The sequence below is a fragment of the Scomber japonicus genome, chromosome 4 (genome assembly GCF_027409825.1).
Source record: "Scomber japonicus isolate fScoJap1 chromosome 4, fScoJap1.pri, whole genome shotgun sequence".
NCBI classification, from domain to species: Eukaryota; Metazoa; Chordata; class Actinopteri; order Scombriformes; family Scombridae; genus Scomber; species Scomber japonicus.
The window spans coordinates 10,540,848-10,560,190 of NC_070581.1; the positions used below are offsets into that span (position 1 = coordinate 10,540,848).

Consider the following 19,343-nt stretch of genomic DNA (forward strand, 5'->3'; position numbering starts at 1 on the left):
TCAGTCAGCAGTGGTGGAGACCAAAGCCATCAGGGTGACTCTGTAAACGTTTGTCTCATCTCCCTTTAAGGTCAGAGGCACACACATCTGCACCACTTCATAGGGCTGAAAAACACACACACACACACACACACACACACACACACACAAGCATAAATGTACATACAACCAGCCAGTACAACGAACAAACACCTAATGTAACTGTAAATTGCTATTAGAGCTGCTCATATATGATATTTTATGCCAATATTTTTACTATTTCTATATCAAATTGATGAGGATTCAGTGTTTCCACCATGATTCAGTTCTTATCAGAATTGAAAACAGCTGCAAAAGCTGAAACTGACTTTAAACTCACATTTAAAAACTCTGAAAGGTGAAGTCACAATGATTCTTGCTGCAGTAAAGGAGTGAGTAGCTTTTTTGTGTGGGAACCTTTTGGTCACCAATCATTTTATTTTTACCCAGAGGGACCTTTTGATGAGCACGTTAGCTAATCAAATGGTGGATTTTTATGTCTTATTTTTATGTATTTTTATTGAATTACTTTACAACAATAAAACACTATCTGTTGTACAGTACACATTTTGTCTGAAGTTATTATTTATTCATGCAAACCTTTAATCTTTTTATTGGATCTTTAGCAAAGGATGTTTTTTTTTCTTCAATTCAGTATCAAAAAACCAACAGCAATCTTTGTTGGATTAATTTCCTCCTCACCTTGTATCCACTCTGGGGAGTCCATTTGAGAGTGATGGTGCATCTGTGGCCGGGCTCCACGTTGCCTTTGCTGGGCTCCACGCTGAAGCCCTGCTGCTGCAGAGACGCCACGTTATCCCAGTGAAACTCACAAGTCTGACAAAAAAATAGAGAAAAGAAGATTTGCTTATTGTTCAGTGATGGATTTGAAGCTTTGGATGCTTCATTTATTCATTCATGCCTCAACACTTTTCATTTTATAACCTAGAACTAATTATTCCAATGTCAGTCTAGTTCTGCTAGTAAGACACTTTCCTTCGCTGGAAAAAGGAGGAAAAACACGGCAACATTTAACACTAGAAACTGATCCATACCTTCTTAACTGTTGTATGAATGGCACAATACAATACACCATATAGGGGTTTAAATCCTTCGTGATCCAGCTGTATCATGACAAACTACAAATCTCCAGTATAATATTCAGTATAATGATGATATTGAATTTTGTAATATTAACCCTCTTATGATGCATCACAGTGAGCTTGATGAAACAATTTGCAGCAGTCGGTTGCGTAACACCCGTCCCTTAACTCTGTCTATGAGTGAACTGTTGTCAGACCTGCACACACACTCCTGAAGGACTCTTCACATATTTTATATTCTCAATATGAACTGTTATCTTCAAGTAGACGTTACAGAACCGGCAAATGTAAAAAAAAACCCAGATCATCTGTAAGGAAGAACTGTTAATTCTGGCTTTAAGCATTATGAATTTTGCTTTTATGGTTTCCTTGATACTCATTTTACAACGTTTACATATTTATTTATTTATTCTTACCCCTGTGGGCATGTGCAATATTTTACATATCTTCTCTATTTTGTTGTATGTAAATGATTACCTCTGTACCATTTGTTGGTTATCTACAGTATTTAGGTTGATTACAGCTATAGAAGCACAGATCAAATTTCCCCTCCGGGACAATATAGTACATCTTATTTTATCTTAAAATAGTAAAGTGGAGCAGAGTAAACCTACTGCATTTCTTGTTCTGGATGTTTGAACTGATCACAGTACCTTCTTACTGGGCTGTGCTGAGCGAATGCAGCCCACCTGCAGCTCTCTGACTGCAGGTTTGATGGCTCCTGCGCTGTAGCTGGCCCGCAGAGTCACCAGCACCGGGACACTGGGCTTTTCCATCACCTCAGATTCTAGACAGAGACAGCTGTTACTACTAATTTAACATAAAGTTGTGTTACAAATGGCAACAGACAAGAGTTTGTATTTGTGGTTGCAGAAATGTCTTCTCTTTCTTTCTTTTATTGATTAAACCCTCTCTCCTTTTTAGTTAAGGAGCTAAAATCTTTTCTGACCATTTAACTACTTCTTTCTTTACAACACTCCCCATCTTGAATTTTGCTGGGTGTTGGAGAGAGGCTTTCAGATTCACGCTTACATCTCGGTTCCTACAGGAGTCCTGTTTCTCTGACACAGTTACAGCAAAGTTCAAGGTCTTATTCAGCTGCACAAACGCCTCTTTTTAGTCAAATTTACCTTGTCCAGTAGCTGCGTCTATTTTTACATAAAGATTTTACAGTAAAATATTATAACGTACGACCTCAGCATGCCATGATTACCATAAATGACTACATAACACATCCCGGCTTTGCTCGCATAAATCATGGGACATGTCCACAAGTTATCTTTACAGCGTCTTCATTTTTTCTGCCTCATTTCCACGTAATATCGGAACCATCAGCATCTTTGAGAGTATGGCTGAAGTTGAATCGATTTCCACCGATAATTTCCATAGATAACTAGTGTAGCATTGATCCGTTCCGTACCATTTAATCTAGCACAAGTACATCCTGTACATCACATGATAGGTTGGTGATACTGAAGAGGAGAAGAAGGCAGAAAGCTACTGTACCTGTAAACTGAGATTGACAGGTAATCAGTGGAGGGAGGAGGGATTCAATGGGAACAGTCAGCAGGTCTCCTCCACACAGATACATGTTATGTGAAGAGGCTGCACCCTTCAGATCAATCACACACACTTTACTCTGTAAGAAAGAGATGGTTCAGGGTTAGAGTTATTATATCATGCAGCCCAGAGTGAATGAAGGACATACAAGGTGCAGTAAATACATTTAAATAACAGTAAGACACTGGGGAAGAATATGTTGCCTGGACCATGTGATGACTTTTATAACTAATGATTAAGGCTGAGGTCAGACTGAGTGAAGAAATGTATCCAAAGCTTAAAGTGTGTGTGAGTCTGTGCTTGTGTGACCTTATTCCTGAGCTCTACGATGAGTCTGTCAGAATAGTTGACGGATGGGTGGTCAGGCTTAAAGGTGATAGTGATGTCCTGGCTCTGTCCTGGAGCAATGCTGCCCTCTACTGGCACCACACTGAACACACTCAGCCCACTTTGGTTCTGGGTTCCTGTACAGGATACAAAAGACACAATGCTGATACTGAAATGCTGATTTTACTGATTATTTTACTGGGCTCACAAGACATTTGGACATTATATTAAAGAGGCACTCATAAATGATTTCCTTGTGTTAAAACTACCCATCTTGTCCTTCAGTGAGAGCTTGATGCTCTGGTTGAACAGTATAAATCAACACTGTCATTAAATGAGAACAAAAGATGATCTAAGGGGAAATTAAATTAAATTAAATGGAGATGTGTTCAGACCAGTAATACAACAAATTTACAGCTAATAAATATTTTAATGCAAGAAACAATTTTTGCTATTACATACATATCATTAATACTTTCCCCTCACAGCCACAAATTATAATAAATGAACATTCTGCTAGCCATTTACTTGTCTGAAATGGTGACATATTCAACATACATACATACATACATAGTAGAAGCTCTTGTTGGCTCATTCCTGCTTTTGTGTTACTTAAGAAAAATGAATCTAGCTCTACTATAAAGCAATAGGAACTGAACTGAATCTACAAAACACTCCCTGCTATTAACATACAGGCTCTTGTGCACAGCTGACATCCCTCAAATGGCAGATATCATCCAAAAGTGTGAGTGTATCTTTTTTAAGTGTGTAGGTTTAATGTTTGAAACAGTAACAGCATAAACTCATTGGGCATGGCAACACAAATGGTTGTTTTATGAAAGTAAGGCCCTTAAAGTCAATCTGCTGCTCATTACCATTATTTTATTGTATTCTCATTATTTTATTTGATGAAGCTAGAATTAGGAAACTCAGTACATTTTAATGGATTTGACTTTACTACTTAGATTAACCTTATCAGTGTGGTTAAGTAAGAAAAGGAGTGGCTTATGGCTAAGAGCATTATCAATACTCTGGATTTTAAGGAATTAACCCTATGTCTAACACAATTAAATAACAATTAGAACAAGTGTTTATCAGCTGATTAATAGATGTCACTGTGTTTGTAGCATCCTTTACTACACTATGTATTTTGGGTATGAGAAAAGCAGTAAGAGATGCTCTGTATTTTCATTGCGACAAATTTAAAGACAAAGGGCCATCATGTTCTCCCAGAACAGCCTTTTCTTGGCAAAGAGTCTCCAAGTTTCTGAACTCTGCTGGAGGAATGAAGATCATTCTTGAGTGCCTTCATTAGGTTAAGATCTGGTAACCATGAAGGCCATAGACTCCATTAAAAAAAAAAAAATCAGCAATTCAGCCATTCCTCGACAGAGTCCTCGTGTCCTGGAGGCATTTGCATTTGTAATAGCAGCTCTGTATCTCTTTCCTTTAGGAGCTCTAGCAGTCGCAGTTGTCAGGCTCCCTGGGGAATTGTGCAGTATTAATTACAGCTTACCCACAGTAGGCTGGACCCGAGAGTCTGTGTAACTGCCCAGCAGGAAATCCACCTTGTCAGCCCCACCCTGAGGCCTGGAAGGAGCGACACTGGACAGCAGCACTTTGAAACCAACTGGTAGAGCTGAGCTGTTCTGCAGCTGCAGGCACAACAGGCTTTAAGTCATTACCAAGACTACCATCACAACACACCCTTTCAGCTCTGGCTTTGACTGTTTTATGACCAGGACCTGGGTTAGACTTGTATTTTTTGGATAGCAACTTTAGCTGAAAATGAAATATGAAAATTCCAATATTTCTAATATATATTCTAATATTTCTTCAAAGCCAATTATGATTGAATCTTGTTCTCCTACTTGACTGACCTTCAGGACCTGTGAGGGGCTCTCTTTCTCCAGCACGTAGCCAAAGTCAAGGAGGCCTCCAGGATGCGAGGAGGTAACATTGGGGACCAGACCCTCCCCACGCAGAATCACCTCCAATATCATCTTGTTGCTACGCACCTCCAGTGTCTCATAGCACTACACAACAGTAGAGGTGGTGAGGTAACACTCAATATTTCTTCTGAGTTACTGAATTATCTTTCATCTGATTTTTCTTTTCATCGTTTTCAGATTGAGAGGTAGAGTGGATTCATATGGGATGCAATGATAATTCTGGATAATTCTACTTCAGTCTGACAGATGTTGGTGATTTCATAGAGGGAGAAATGTATTTTAGCAGAAAGCTGAGCTTTGTCATAAATTCTAGTCTGTTAACCCACCTTTTTCTCCAGAGTTGGACTGAAGGCCAGTATCAGAGTGTGTTTTTCTCCTGGTCTTATACATCTGAGAGCATTGAGAAGGGAAAAGGGGCCATATATGTCCAGCAATGATGACCTCAGCTTGGGAAAGGTCAAAGAAAAGCAGCGGTGAACAGTGAGATCTGACGTCTGAGGAGTAATACGGACATTGTTGGCAGAAATCTCTAAGGGTGATATCTCAAAACCTGCACAAATGAAACCAAAACTATCTGTGAGCCTGAATAGTTCTGAAGGTAAGTGAGAAAATATAGTTTTTATATTATGGATGAACTGATCCCTTAATATACACATTTATATATTAAGAGGGCCCACTGACGGCATGTTAGAGATATTTTGAAGAAAGCCATTTTGAGACTTTTACATGCTACTTAACAGCACTGCTCCAAGTTTTGAAACGATAAAGGAGAAATGTACATACTGCATTTTATTAACTGTGAAGAACTTTGTGGAATCACTTAGACAAGTAACATTTTGTAAAGAAAGGATACGTCCAAAGGTTCCTTTGAAATGTTCTGAACTGTAAGCCTTTTGATCACTTTCTCTCCTACAAATAAATAGAACACAAAACAGCATAATGAATAAATATGTTCAGTCACATACACAAAAAAATGTACATCTGCAGTGTGGGATGAACCATCAAGCCACGTAAACATTTGAAATGACTCACCTACTGGCACCTGACCGAAGTCTATGACATTGTGTCCATTGTTGGATATCACCACTAGAGGGGGCTGTACAGCAGGACACTGCAGCTTCAAGTACAGTGTGTTGAAGGGACTGGAAAGAGGTGGATGAATCCTGATTATTCGTCTGTCATTCCCCACATTATACATCCAAGTTTTGGTAGTTCACAATCACTTTCATACAAATAACACCATCATTTGAATAGACATATTAAAAATACACAAAATAAATTAACTGCAAAGAAGACAATGCACTAAAAGATTGGTTTCAAATTGCTGGTTACCCTAAAAAGCCACAGGTTTACCATTGAAGAGCTAAATATCAAAGAATCAAAGAATGTATTTCTTTTGAAAGACTCATACTAACAGCAAAGTTCTATTAGATTTAGAGCCTCTTGATAAAGTTGAACTGATCATTAGAGAAAGATGCCAGGTTACTGAACTATACTGTTATAGAAAAATGGCTTCTATAGATTCTATTTATTGAGTTTCATCATAAAATAGGAACTGATGAACCAGCTTTGGGGTTTTGTAAACTTTGACATCTCATTTGTGATTAGCAAAGATTTATTTCAACTTATTTCAACAACTTTCTAGCATCTTCCCAGCAAATTCAGTTATAATTCAATAATGTATTCTTACATTCTTTAGATTATGCTCTTTATTTAAATGACCAAAATCTAATTGACACACAGCAAACCATGGGCAAGTAGTAGTGTCTTTTTCTGGGCCTTATAGAGGGTTAATGCAGACTTTGATGAGTTGAGATGTGTTGCTTCAGCAGACTGAATTTTCTGCATACATTTAAATTGTGTGTGGGCACACTATACACAACACTCACATCCGTTCACATCCGTAAACTAACAGGAATTATTTACTCTACTGGGTCCGGCAAAGTCTCAAAGATTAAAGACATAATATGACACTAATCTGACATGGCAGAGTGTACAGTGTGTTTTACAGAGCTGTATGGAAGCTGACTCAGCATTACCTCCATGCCGGCTGGGCCTGTCGGTTTTCCTCTGGAGGATCTCCGTCTGACACGTAGCAGGGAACGGTGTACTCCCTGTAGCACTGGGTGAAGGAGTACAGCAGAGAAGTCTTAGCCTCCTCATACTGCTCTGACCTGTAGGAAAAGACAAATCAACAAAGTCTTCTCAGACTGAAACCCTTTTTGTTTAAAGTCTTCCAGCTCGGTTGAGATCAGAAGATTAGAAGAAATTAAGATACTGATGAAATCTCCTTGTGTTGTGCTTAAGGGTCAAAAATGGTTTGACAGCAGAGAAAACCCTCTAAATGATGTTTTTTCAACTTGAAATTTGATGACTTTTCCAGAGTGACCCCAGTTTTAGAAAAACGGAAGCATTGCCTTTGTTCATGTTTCCATGAAAGCAGGACCAGTGTATAAAGATTGTTCAACACATGCACGCACGCACGCACGCACACACACATGCACACACCATGCTGCCAAAAATGTTGAGCATTGTTCCCTTTCAATGAAATGCATTCAAAACTACTTTTTGTACATTTCTGCTACTTTCTTAGGCTATGCAAGTACTATCTCTTGCTATAAAATTAAAGTTTACACCTATGCAGTACCTTTAGCAATAATAGTGATGATGATAAACCTCTACTTTAGTAAAAAAAAAAAAAAAAGAAGATAGGTATGTTCTAATAAAAACCTGTGCTGTCCACTGATTTCATGCAGTCTTTCTGCATTGTTAAGAAGAAAATCCCAAATATTCTCAAATTTGTGATGATGACAGCTTGTTGTTTCATGCAAAACAGATTTGGGGTTTAAAAATCAATTAAGCTGCTATGTTTTAGGGATTTATTGAAGGCGGGTAATTTTCCCCCCTTAGGACAAGGGGAGTATACAGAATATTAAGACTACACAAGCGTTATGGGAGTGGAGTGAATGTACAAGTAAAAGCTTTGAGTGTAATTTATATTTCAGTGTTGTTGGAACTCAGATGTCTGTCCAAGTTATTAATTGGGTTTAGCCTACTTTCTTACTTAGAGATGCTTTCAGGGAGGATGTGGAAGATACTTCCTCCCGAATGAATAATTCTCTTTTTGCAGTGCTTCGCTCTGATATTTGATGGAATATTTATTTATTTATTTATTTTTTCTCACTGGAATGTCAGTTCAGCAAACTGGTCATGATTACAAAGCAAGCAGGAACATGGATGATGTTAAGGAAAAAAGTGAAGCAGAAAAGAAACTCATACCCTGGCTGTATGTCATCAGGATCTGGGGATTCAGTTAGTATTTCGGGTTTGGGGCTGTCTGGTACTTTGTTGTTCTTTGGAATCACGGACGCCTTCTTTCCTTTATTGGTTTCCACTGGGATCTCCTTTTTAATCTTACACACACAAACATAAACATGGGTTCATACTCAGGGCATATAAATGTAGTGGCTGCATTCTGTATAAATATCAGTATGGTTATGAAAAATCAGTAATCTGGTGATGTGTCTGTATTTAAAACCCTTGTGGCAGCACAGACTGACCCTCACACTGGCAGGAGATGACTGGAGTTGGTGAGAATACAGTCATACCTCCTGTTCAGCTTGTCTCTCTCTCTCCAACTCCTTCTCACGAAGCAACTTGGCTCGATGGAGGAGACGCAGCGCCTCGTCTTTGATCTCCTGGTCTGACAGTCTGGGTCTGAACATCACCTGGACCAGACATCTCTAGGTCAGAGGAAATAGACACGAAAACATGTCAGGAGTTCCTCATATGAAAAGCAGATTTGAAGGGTGAAGCAGTAATACTGGTTAAAATTACATGTTGCACGGTATGGATTTTTTAGGAGACTTTCTAACACCCTGCTGATTCTTACAATTTAAATTACTTTTGGGAAGTCTCCGCTTCTGGGTTTTTCTCATGCATGGACCAATTCAAATTGACTGAGGAGGATAATGCCTCTGTTATACCACCTGACCTCTGTTATACAGTTGAAAGAACAAAATACAGCACATTTATTGTTAATATAAGCGGAGTATGAGTCTGTTAGCTGATGGGAAATAGGACTTCCAATTGAATGGTCACAACCTCCATCAGTAACTGCAATGATTTTCAAAACACTTGTTCTCATATAAATAATCATGTAAAGAATATGTGAATGCTTTTAATAATAGGCAACAGAAAATAAAAGCAGTTCATTTCCATCAGGTGTCCAGCAGAGTGCGACATCACACTGTAAAGGCTTTTGTTGTGAGGCAACCGCAGGGATGGCTGCTATTCTGTACAACAGTAATGAGTTGAACTGGGGCTGCAGGAATTTCCTCTGAGATCAGTTGTGATCATTATGTATTTGATTTGAACTGTCATAACAAATTCAATTTACATTTGAATGTAACAAGAGCTTATGTACGCTCCCCCTGAAGTCCAATTCAAACAATTTTAATGAACATTAGAGTTAGAACAATGATTTAGATTATTATCATATGTAAAATTGTGTCTGAAAATGTAATTAATTATGCTTTTTCTTGTAATTAATTATGGTAACTTAAGTGATGTTAGACGAAGGTTTTGGCCATGCGTAAAAAAATGAGAAACCTCCGGGGATCAGGCTCTGAAGGATTATTACTGAGACAGCAGGGAGTGAGGTGGAGTCACATTATTAGAGTTAAAGAATTATTCAGCAGGCATTAATCACCAAGTTCTCACAGAGGAGCAGATATCCTGAATTTGAGTCTACTGAATGGGTATTTTCCCATCCTATATTTCCCATAATGTAACCAAAAGCATAAGTGTCATAGTTCAATCAATTGATGGAGATTAAATACCATGACATGTGGTTAAAAGCTCCAGAAAAAGCCAATAAGAGGATCTTAAATCATGCCCTCAGTTTGAAATGAAGGCTTTTTTATGTTTTAAATTTGTAGTTGCCATGCTGTTAATAACCCTGATGACATCCCCAGGGTTATTTCCCTCACGATGAGTAATCTGACTGTTATGTGTAAAATCGGTGGAGTGCCACTTAAACATAAGAGGGGTTTTACTCCACCTCTCCAGCCAGCAGGCGTCCTGCTGATGGACTGATCCTGACGTCTGAATCCTCGGGTGGGGTGAAGCAGAACAGCCTGGGTGCTACCGGAGCCACGGCCTCCCTGACCCCAGGAGTGGCCGATTGTTTGGACTGGTTACTGTCAGTGTGATGGTTGATCAGGTAAAGCAGAGCAGTGGATTGGTCACCAACTGCTGTGGCCCCGAACTGGACCAGAGAATGGGAGAGCTGCAGTGGAGGACGCACACCCACTGCTCGACAAGTAAGAAGGAAAACTCTGAGGACAAAGGAAAATAAATAGTTGAGCTATGTATTGAAAAATATTCTGAGCATACAATTAACAAATCCACATACATTATATGATCTTTAATTCACACATAATGAACATGTTAACCTGTTAATTCCAGACTTGCAGCTGAGCTGGAAATTGTACTCTTTGGCTTTGCTAGCACTGAAAATCAGATCAATCTCCAGGGTCTCTTGTGGGAGAAGAGTGCCAAACCCATCATTAGGTTGGACCTCAATAAACTGAAATGTATGGGGAACACAAACAGCAGCAATTACTTAAATCTCCAATGTCAGGGTTGAGCAAAAATAGCACCTCTCAAAAAATATGAAATGTCTCAGAGGAAAGGATGGTGAAGCCGAATCTTCAACTGTGATAGTACTATCTTCATGACTAAATCTGAGTCTCTTACAAAACTGACATCATCAAGAGAGACAGCACAGATAAAAACATTATTTTCAGTGACTAATAGTTTCTGCTCTCCAGGCAACGGCAAAGCACAACGTTTAACACAGGAGAAGGTATTCACAGCTTTGGAAACTAAAAACAGAACAGCTATTGTTGCTCAGAACATTTCTTATAACCTCTCATCTACTTTGTACCTCTGGCACGCCCAAGAAGCCAAAGTCCTGAGGCAGGAGGGACATGTTGGTGAGGCGAAAACTGCTCTTGATGGACTGGTAAATGGAACAGTAGCCGAAGTCCACCTCAGCCCGGTCAAACTGCAGGTCTGAGGAGGTCACAACTGCTTGGACTGTGAAATGGACCGGCTGCACCTGAACACACCAGCATAAAACATCTTCACAAACCGCTGGACACTTTCATCAACATCCTCCATCCTTCATACATATTTCCCCTGCTTTCCTTTTCCTTTCACCATTTGATCTAGATTCTCTTTATTTCATTCTCACATCATAATAATATCACCATGTCTGTGAAACATGTCTGTGGTTTGATTTATATACTACGAAATTGTTCCAGGCACTTCTGAAAACTGCTCTGCACTGTTATTGCTTTAAAGTCTTAAATTATATATAAAATATATATTTATATCTTAAATGATATAATTTCACATTCAGATTGAAGAGAAAAAAGACAGCAACAACATGGACATGGGAGTAGCATTCACTGATGTTTTCTAAAAATAAAATAATGTTCAAGTCTGTGGTTTCACAAAAATGAATATATGCACTTCAAGTATCAAATTAATCAAATTCATGTTTAGAGAGAGGCCGTTTTAGTCTTTGAGCTGAAATGGAGCAATGCTTTTATGCATATAGGCATCCTTCATCATTGAGCAGCTGAGACGGAAGATGTGTGTGTGTGTGTGTGTGTGTGTGTGTGTGTGTGTGTGTGTGTGCATCCTAAAACAGAGTGCAGGCTCAAAATGAAATCTCTGCACCAGCCCATGTAAGTGATTATCAGTCAATCTTTTTTTTTCTTAAGATGACATCCTCTTGAGTCATGTCAGTGTGCAGCAGATGACCTTGTTTATTGGTCTCTGCCACATTGCTTTCCTGGCTGCTGTGGTGTCTGGTGACCGTACATCAGTGTGCGTGTGTGTGCATGTTTTAATGCCAGGAGCTCAGGGCCCGGGGCTGAGGGCAACAGCTTTGGTGCTCCACAGGAGCATCCTGGCCCAGTCTTTGGCTCCTTGTCAGAGCTCTGCTTCCCCTGCAATCCTCTCCTCCACTTGTCATGGTAGAGACAGGCAATAAGGGCTGGACAGGGAGGGAGAGAGAGGTGACAATTTGGCAAGAAAACAGGCCAGATTTAGATACTGAGAAAGAGGACTGGCATCAACGCAACACGAATGTTTAAGCAGCTGCTCTGTATTTTTTAATGAAGGCTGCTGCTGACTAGCTGAAGGAATTCAGTTGCTGTAAGCACTTTATTTCTTCCTTCGAGGGCTTCTGGATTGACTGTTTTCATACTCAAAAATGCACACTGGACCTTGACAAGAGGATACTTTAGATTTGTGCCTTGAGTGGTATGATTTGTTTGACAATTAGTTGCATATTATTAGTGTTTGTTTCAACATACACAACTAAAATAAAAACACATCCATAATGCAGATACGTCTGAATTCAATAAATGTAATTCCAATATTTCCTGGTTATGATATGATAACCAATATACATACTGTATATGGTAAAAATGCAAAAGTGCAATGTAAGAAAGTTACATTACAATGGAGTTGTAATCACAACATGGTTATAGTCACATCAAGACAACAAAGATTATTTTAAGGGGCATTTTTATGAGAAACAACCAATCACTGAAAAAGTCAGTTACATGTGTCGCTAATGAAGGTTGGGAGCTAGACACTAAAAAAAATAAATAATAATATGAGTAATATGAGATGCAGCTGAAAGGAATTCACTTTCAGATTGTGGGTGAATTTTGGATGAATTCAGTAACTATGGTGCCATGGTTTGTTCACAACATTAACAAAGAAGCCTTTTGAACTCACTGCAGCTCTAATTTGCACCTCTGACTGGCCTCTTCTCCATAGCAACAGCGGCCGAGGTTCACGGGTATCATAACATTTAGAGCCATCCCCCGTGCCAAACTGACATGATTCTTCTTTTTAAAGTTGAAATAATTAAAACTGGGGCCCATAACAGAAACCTATAGCAATCGTGAGATTATCCAGAAGACTCCTGGGTGTCTAGGTTGAGTTGAGAACATAAAAGTTATTATTGAAATAAAGATAATTAAACTATTAAGGCTATATAAGAGAGAGCATTTTGAGCTTCTGGAGATTTTCAGTTAAACAATGTGGAATAACCTTTATGCTTGGCTTATTAATGCTCATGGAGTAACTGGGCCTTGGGGGTATGAGATAATTTTAGCTTGTTACCAGCAAAATAGGTTACAACCTTCAGTGGCTCTGCTTCTATTGGGGACGAAGTAGGACACACGCCTTGTATTGCAGGATAAGTGTACTGTTTTGAGGATCACAGGGAGGTTTACTACAAACTGGAACTATGTGTATAGAGTGTAAAGTATGATACAAACCTGGCCTGCTACTTGTACTGTCATTGGAACATCCAGGACTCCTGTATCTGTGTCAAAAAATGCTGTGGCATCTTTGGATAAGGAGCGTCTGTGGAAGAACACACACTATTATGCAAAGTAGCACTTTTGTCATGAAATAAAAAACAAACAACGGCTTTGTCCTTACATCACGTTCATGAACAAAGAAGAACAAAGACACCAACAAGCACACGACTGAAACAGCGATTTTTGAAGGTTGTTAATTTTTTTTTCTTTTTTCAGCACATCAGATACCAACAGTCAAAAGCCACAAGCCACGTTGAGCTTTTCAGAGAAAGACAAACATTCAGACCCTGAAGACCCATTACTTTACTTTAACCCACGATTGTAGGATCAGCTTGCCAGGGAAAGCAGGAGAGAGATGTAGAGTGCGCCTCCACACTACTGTAGGTTGTAGCCATGGTGATGGGAGACGTAAGTATGATTCAAAGGGGCCCAGTAGTCATGCACAGGCTTATGTAAAACTCCATTCCCTCAATATCTCCCAGTGTCAAGAGCTGCTCTCATAATAACATATATACATATGTGTGTGTGTGTGTGTGTGTGTGTGTGTGTGTGTGTGTGTGTGTGTGCATGTATGTACATTATCATGTAAACATTGGTCAAATGTCAAATGTGCCTCCTCAAAATCCTCCACCTCTCACTTTCTCTCTCCTTCTCCAAACATCTTTCTCTCTTTTTTTTTATTCCTCTGCTATTCCTTGCTTTTTTCCTTCTCATTCCCCTCCTATCATCTGTCTTCTCTGTCTTTCCCTCTTACGCTCTTAATGCTGGATGAAGGCTTGAGAGCTAATGCTGTAAATGTCAGTGGTTTTAAGGCTCTCCAGATGTCAGTGTGTTTTTTCAAAGAGCTAGAAGCGAGACTCGCCTTCGACAAATCTGTCAGCTTCAGGTTCCAGGACAGGTTTGTGTTTCCCGTTCCGTGGGCCTCGTTGCCGCTCGCCACTGCTGTAAACGTGCTGCTCTACTATAACATCCTTTATGACTCGGCGCTAGAGGGGTCGCTTCCTCCTATGTCAAAATTAAATCTCTCCATCTCTGCAAGAGGAGTAATAAAAATAAGTATTTTTGTTCCATCCCTTCATAGCTTGACCAATGAGCGCAAAGGGTGTATTTAAGGAAGCACTCTTCTTCTGCCTGCTAATAGAATCTCTGCTGGAGAGTCACTCTTGAATTAGCTTGGCAGGGCAGAGTGGAAAAGCCTGGTGGGACGTCGCCAGGCCCATATGCTAGGGAGAATTTTGCGGATGGATGGGGTTTCAGATTTGTCAGTGTCCTGCCCAGATTCATTTGTGTGTTCTTCCTCTCTGTAGCCAGATTATCCACAGTCTCGTCCAAAAGCCATTCTCCTCCATAGTCTTTCCATGTTACTTCTGAGATTAGTGGAGGACCTACACACTGAAACAGTTCTTCTGAGTCTGTGGTAGTACTGTAGAGCTGCAGTGGATATCTATAGAGGACGCCACCTGTCATTACTGTAATAATTGGGCAGCACTCCCTCTATTTGAATCATTTTTAATTATCTGCATGTATCCCCCTAAAAAAACCTGTGAGCAAATCTAGTCAAAAGAGAGAAGAAGTTTTTTTAAGCAACATATCTATTAGGACACATGGAGAGTTTGATTGCTACATTTTACCTGATGGGAGCAAAAATAGTACGTTTGAAATAAATACATTCCTCGTCAATATGGACTTCTGTTTGGATTTCACCATTTAAAAAAAAGTGATTATGAAAAGGATTACAAAACGGATTAAGAGGCTTAGGGATTTTTCAGTATGGGGAAATGGATGGACAAAAATTATAGTAAATGACCACAAACGAAATCATAAAAAATAATGTTTAACCAAGCAGGTTGTGCTGTTCGCTTATTTCCTAGTAACTGATTGCATCATTAAAGTTGCTGACGCTGAGCAGAGCACTTTGCAGTGAAAGTATTGGTGGAGCTGTTCAGTGTAATCTGTAGCAAGTCTGCAGCAAATCATCCTTGTAATCTCCCTTTTATCAGCCGGAAGTGACAGGGTGGGATACATTGCCCCACTCGTCAGAGATTACAACTAAAACCAGTCATTCAAAGAATCCCGCTCTAATGATCTTGTCGTCAAGCAGAAAATAAGGAAACAAATTTTCATCTAGTCTTAAAAATTCTCTACAGGCAGGAGGTTTTACTTATCCCTGGAGTCACCAAACTAAAGAACTGAATTAGTTCTCATGTCCAAACTCCAGGCCCATGAGAGTCAAGTCACATGGCTCGATAACGTAGCTCACATGCTAATTTCCAGACCTTGTTTTCAGTCAAATGCAATATCCATTAAAGCTTTGAATCCAAGACAAAAACATGGTGATTTATAAGAAAACAGAGACTGTATGACAGTATAGCCTGATTCCATCACCGCTCACGTATCTGATTTGCTCAGCTATTTAAACAGATTTTGTTGCTTTAATGGCCATTTCTCATGTTAAAGATTCTGGCCACCAATCAGAGCATTGTAGGTCGGGTTAAAATGGGAATGTCATTTTCTTACATTTTACATCAACCTAGCTACATAAATGAAAAATAGTGATAGAAAAATAGTTACAAAACTAACAGCAAGCATATATAAGACCAAAGCAAGTTTTCACGTTGTTGTAAGTTGACTTACAGGAACAACTACTCTTAAATTATGATATTTATTTGATTTTGAAAAAAAGCTTTAGCTCCAAGGGACAGCTACTGCAGCTTCCTTGTCAACTGAAATTGAAAATAACTCCTCCTCGCAAACAGAAATGAACTAACATGAACATGATGCCAGACAGACTGTGCTGTCAGGGCCCATCTGAAGGCAAATGAGCAGCATTCCTCTTAGCCGAACAGGATCACAAACGTGAACCATTGGCCTTGCAGAGAGGGGATTATGCAGTGTGTGGAACAATACTGAGGAATTATGTGAGGGGAAAGTGTGGGTTGGATGGTGACAAATAAAACTGGAGGAAGACAGGCAGAGAGGGATGAAGGAAAGGAAAGACGGAAAAGGATGTGGGCAGGTTGAGCGCAATCCTTCAGAGCTGGAAGCAAGAATGTGCTCACCCTCTCCCAAAAGCCAGAGGACGGGAGGCAAGAAGCAAACACCTGTGTAAAGAATAAAAGCTATGAGTCATTTTAGAAACCATATTTAATATTGTGTGTGTGTTTGTGTGGATGAGACAGTGAGTGAAAGCAATGCTGCTAATAAGGATTTGGAAATCCAATCATAGACTCAGCCTGAGAAGACTTGGCAGTGCCATTTTAAATGACACACCGCCACTGCATAAAACAAAAGCAAACCTACCAAAAATCAACAGATTGTAAGGCGCGATCCAACCATGACAGAGATGACACATGCAGGAACACAGCTTGCCGATATGCTAGAAACACTCTTATTTGCCATTCCTAGTACGATTTACATCTCGTTTACATGGTATCACTTTTTTTTCCTATCCAGCAAGATGTTTGGTCCAGGTGGAGGATAGGCCTATTTTTTAGTGCCTCAAGGCATCTTAGAGGATAATTGTGAGCTTATTTTCTTAGCTTTGACCACCATTTCTATTAGTTATGATGACATTGTATTCATAGCCCCAGTAAGTACTTCTCTGCAATACAAATTACTGATCATCTTTTTAAAACACAGAAGGTTGATAATCACTGCTTACTGCGGAGGCTATTTCCATAATCCTCAATGACTTTTCTAACCATTTGGATATTCAAGTCTGTATTTATCATAATTAAAATTACTTTTGTTTATTTTTCATCCAAATGGTTCTTTTAAGATTCTGGAAATACAAAAACAGTGCTAAAGTTGGATTATTAGCCATGCTAGTGGCATAGCTACAGGGCTAGCCTTTACCAGCAGGTCATATTTTAATTGTTTTCATCATCAGATCATGATTTCTGTTTATCCATCATTGGTTAAACCATTGGATTATGACTAAATACCTGCCAAACTAATGACATTCTTATTAGTCTCAGCTGTACTGCTTTAAACTAATTGGCATATGTTAGCATGCTAACACACTAAAATAAATGGGCAATTAGCTCAAAGCACAGTTGTGCCTAAGAACAAAAATGTATAAATGCTGTGTGACTTTAGAGTAAAGATAATATATGAGATGATAATAAAGCCATCATCCCAAATACCTGATAAAATATGGACACTGACTGTAATAACCACACTCAAATTAGCCTATTTGATCAATTGTCACAGAAACATTAGGTTAACTGCTCTTAGCAACTGCTAAAATTGGCATGACAGATGTGTACATCATATGCTTCTGAATGGATTGGGCAAATTAACTACTCCTCCCACCTGAAAATGGGCTAACACAAATAGAACCTCACTGAATAGTAAAGTGGAACAAAATGGCAATTCAGCTCATCCGGTTTTTTAAGCGATTCTGTTCCCAGATTTCAGCAGTTAACTTAATACAAGATTATCATAACTAATAGAACTGATAGCCAAACCTACAGAAGAAGATCTAAGTTGTAACGATCCAGAAAGATCAGTGTTGTCAATGAGAGCACGGGGAACTGGGTCTGGTGTCTTAGGTTATGTAAGCAGAATCAGGGCCAACATAGAAGCAGTGGTGAATGGCGGATGCATAGAGGGATGAGAGTTTGAGAATAACAGAGAGAGACTGGATAGCTGCATAGTTAAAGAGGGAAGAGAAGGAGTACAGAGAAAGGGGACTGTTGAGATTGAGAAAAAACAACAAAGAAGTACAGTTGAACACAGAGGTGAGAGGCCAAGAAAAAGAGAAGTATGTGTGAGAGAGTGGGAGAAGACACAAGAGTGAAAGAGAGAGGGAGAGAGAGCGAGAGAGAGAGAGAGAGAGAGAGATACAGTGGGAGCAGGGAGGGGGTGGAAGCTGTAGCTGTGCTAGTACTCGTCAACGCTGCACCATCTCAGCAGCAGCAGCACGAGTAATGTTGCACTCTAATCCTTGCATTAAAACCTCTGCTGATTCACTAAAGCAGATTACTGACATTTTCCCACTTTCCCCTCCTGCCTTGCCACTGAACGATGACCAGCGTGTGCCCCTAACCTTTGTCATGTGTGAAGAAAACATCCTCCTAACCCATCAATACCTCCTCAGCTATCAACTAACTGTGAAGGTAGAAAAAAGAGGGTGGGCAGAAGAATACTAGCACCCACGCTGAGTTTTTACATACTGCACGCCTCTCATATCTGCCCTAGGGGTCCCCTGTCCGCTCTCCTGGCATTGAAACCGCAGTTCAATTCCTGCCTCTCCATCTAAATATAGAGCCTGTATTGTTGTAGAAAGAATTACCATGTCCTTCAAAGTCATTAGAAACCATTATCAGAAGCCTTCATGCCCTACGCTTCGAGTGCAGGTATGTTCAAGCAACTCTTTTATACCCGCTGGCTTTTGACTGGTGACAGATGGTTACCATTTGTACCTCTGTACGACTTCACAGCTGGCTTTTATCAAAATGGAAAGCTATCATATAAACTTTTTAGTATCCTAGTAACACATTTTTCCAGCCAATACTGTCCTCTTTTTAGAAATTGGATGGTTATTTGCTTACCTTTGACAATGTGGATGCATTCTGGCAAGCTAGCAAGTTACACGTTTAGCAAATGTGAGGGCTGCTCAGCAATCAATTAGCGCAATGTTATTATTACTACAAAAATAAGATCAAGGTTGTAATACATTTGAATTTTCTTTAAAAGTTGTTGTTTGTTGTAATGGTGTATTGGTTTATTGTGTACTACTAGCACATGTCTACTTACAAGAGCCCTCAAATCTGATTTCTTTCTGTATGTAATATATGCTATATCACTTTTTGTTTGTTTTCACCTTTGTTGAATAAGCAGAGGTTAGGAAGTCACAAAACGGCAAGCTTGGCCCAATATACCAGTCTCATTTGGCGGGAACTGTTTGCACTGTCATGGAAGGTTGATAGAATCTTAACAAGCTTACAGTCTAAAATAAGATTAGG

General features: G+C 39.5%; 1 protein-coding gene across 1 annotated transcript in view; it reads right to left on the bottom strand.

The window, feature by feature from the left end:
- Positions 1 to 19,343, bottom strand: part of cfap74 (cilia and flagella associated protein 74) — a 45,756-nt gene continuing 26,413 nt past the window's right edge. The window contains exons 22-38 of the mRNA XM_053317366.1: positions 13,330 to 13,417; positions 10,911 to 11,084; positions 10,417 to 10,550; positions 10,023 to 10,299; positions 8,569 to 8,703; positions 8,240 to 8,373; positions 7,000 to 7,134; positions 5,993 to 6,102; positions 5,814 to 5,869; positions 5,287 to 5,406; positions 4,889 to 5,044; positions 4,525 to 4,663; positions 2,991 to 3,145; positions 2,628 to 2,760; positions 1,775 to 1,908; positions 721 to 855; positions 1 to 105 (exon numbers count right to left, since the gene is read on the bottom strand). Of these exons, the coding sequence (XP_053173341.1) occupies positions 1 to 105; positions 721 to 855; positions 1,775 to 1,908; positions 2,628 to 2,760; positions 2,991 to 3,145; positions 4,525 to 4,663; positions 4,889 to 5,044; positions 5,287 to 5,406; positions 5,814 to 5,869; positions 5,993 to 6,102; positions 7,000 to 7,134; positions 8,240 to 8,373; positions 8,569 to 8,703; positions 10,023 to 10,299; positions 10,417 to 10,550; positions 10,911 to 11,084; positions 13,330 to 13,417 (2,320 nt within the window). The remainder of the gene's footprint in view (positions 106 to 720; positions 856 to 1,774; positions 1,909 to 2,627; positions 2,761 to 2,990; positions 3,146 to 4,524; positions 4,664 to 4,888; positions 5,045 to 5,286; positions 5,407 to 5,813; positions 5,870 to 5,992; positions 6,103 to 6,999; positions 7,135 to 8,239; positions 8,374 to 8,568; positions 8,704 to 10,022; positions 10,300 to 10,416; positions 10,551 to 10,910; positions 11,085 to 13,329; positions 13,418 to 19,343) is intronic.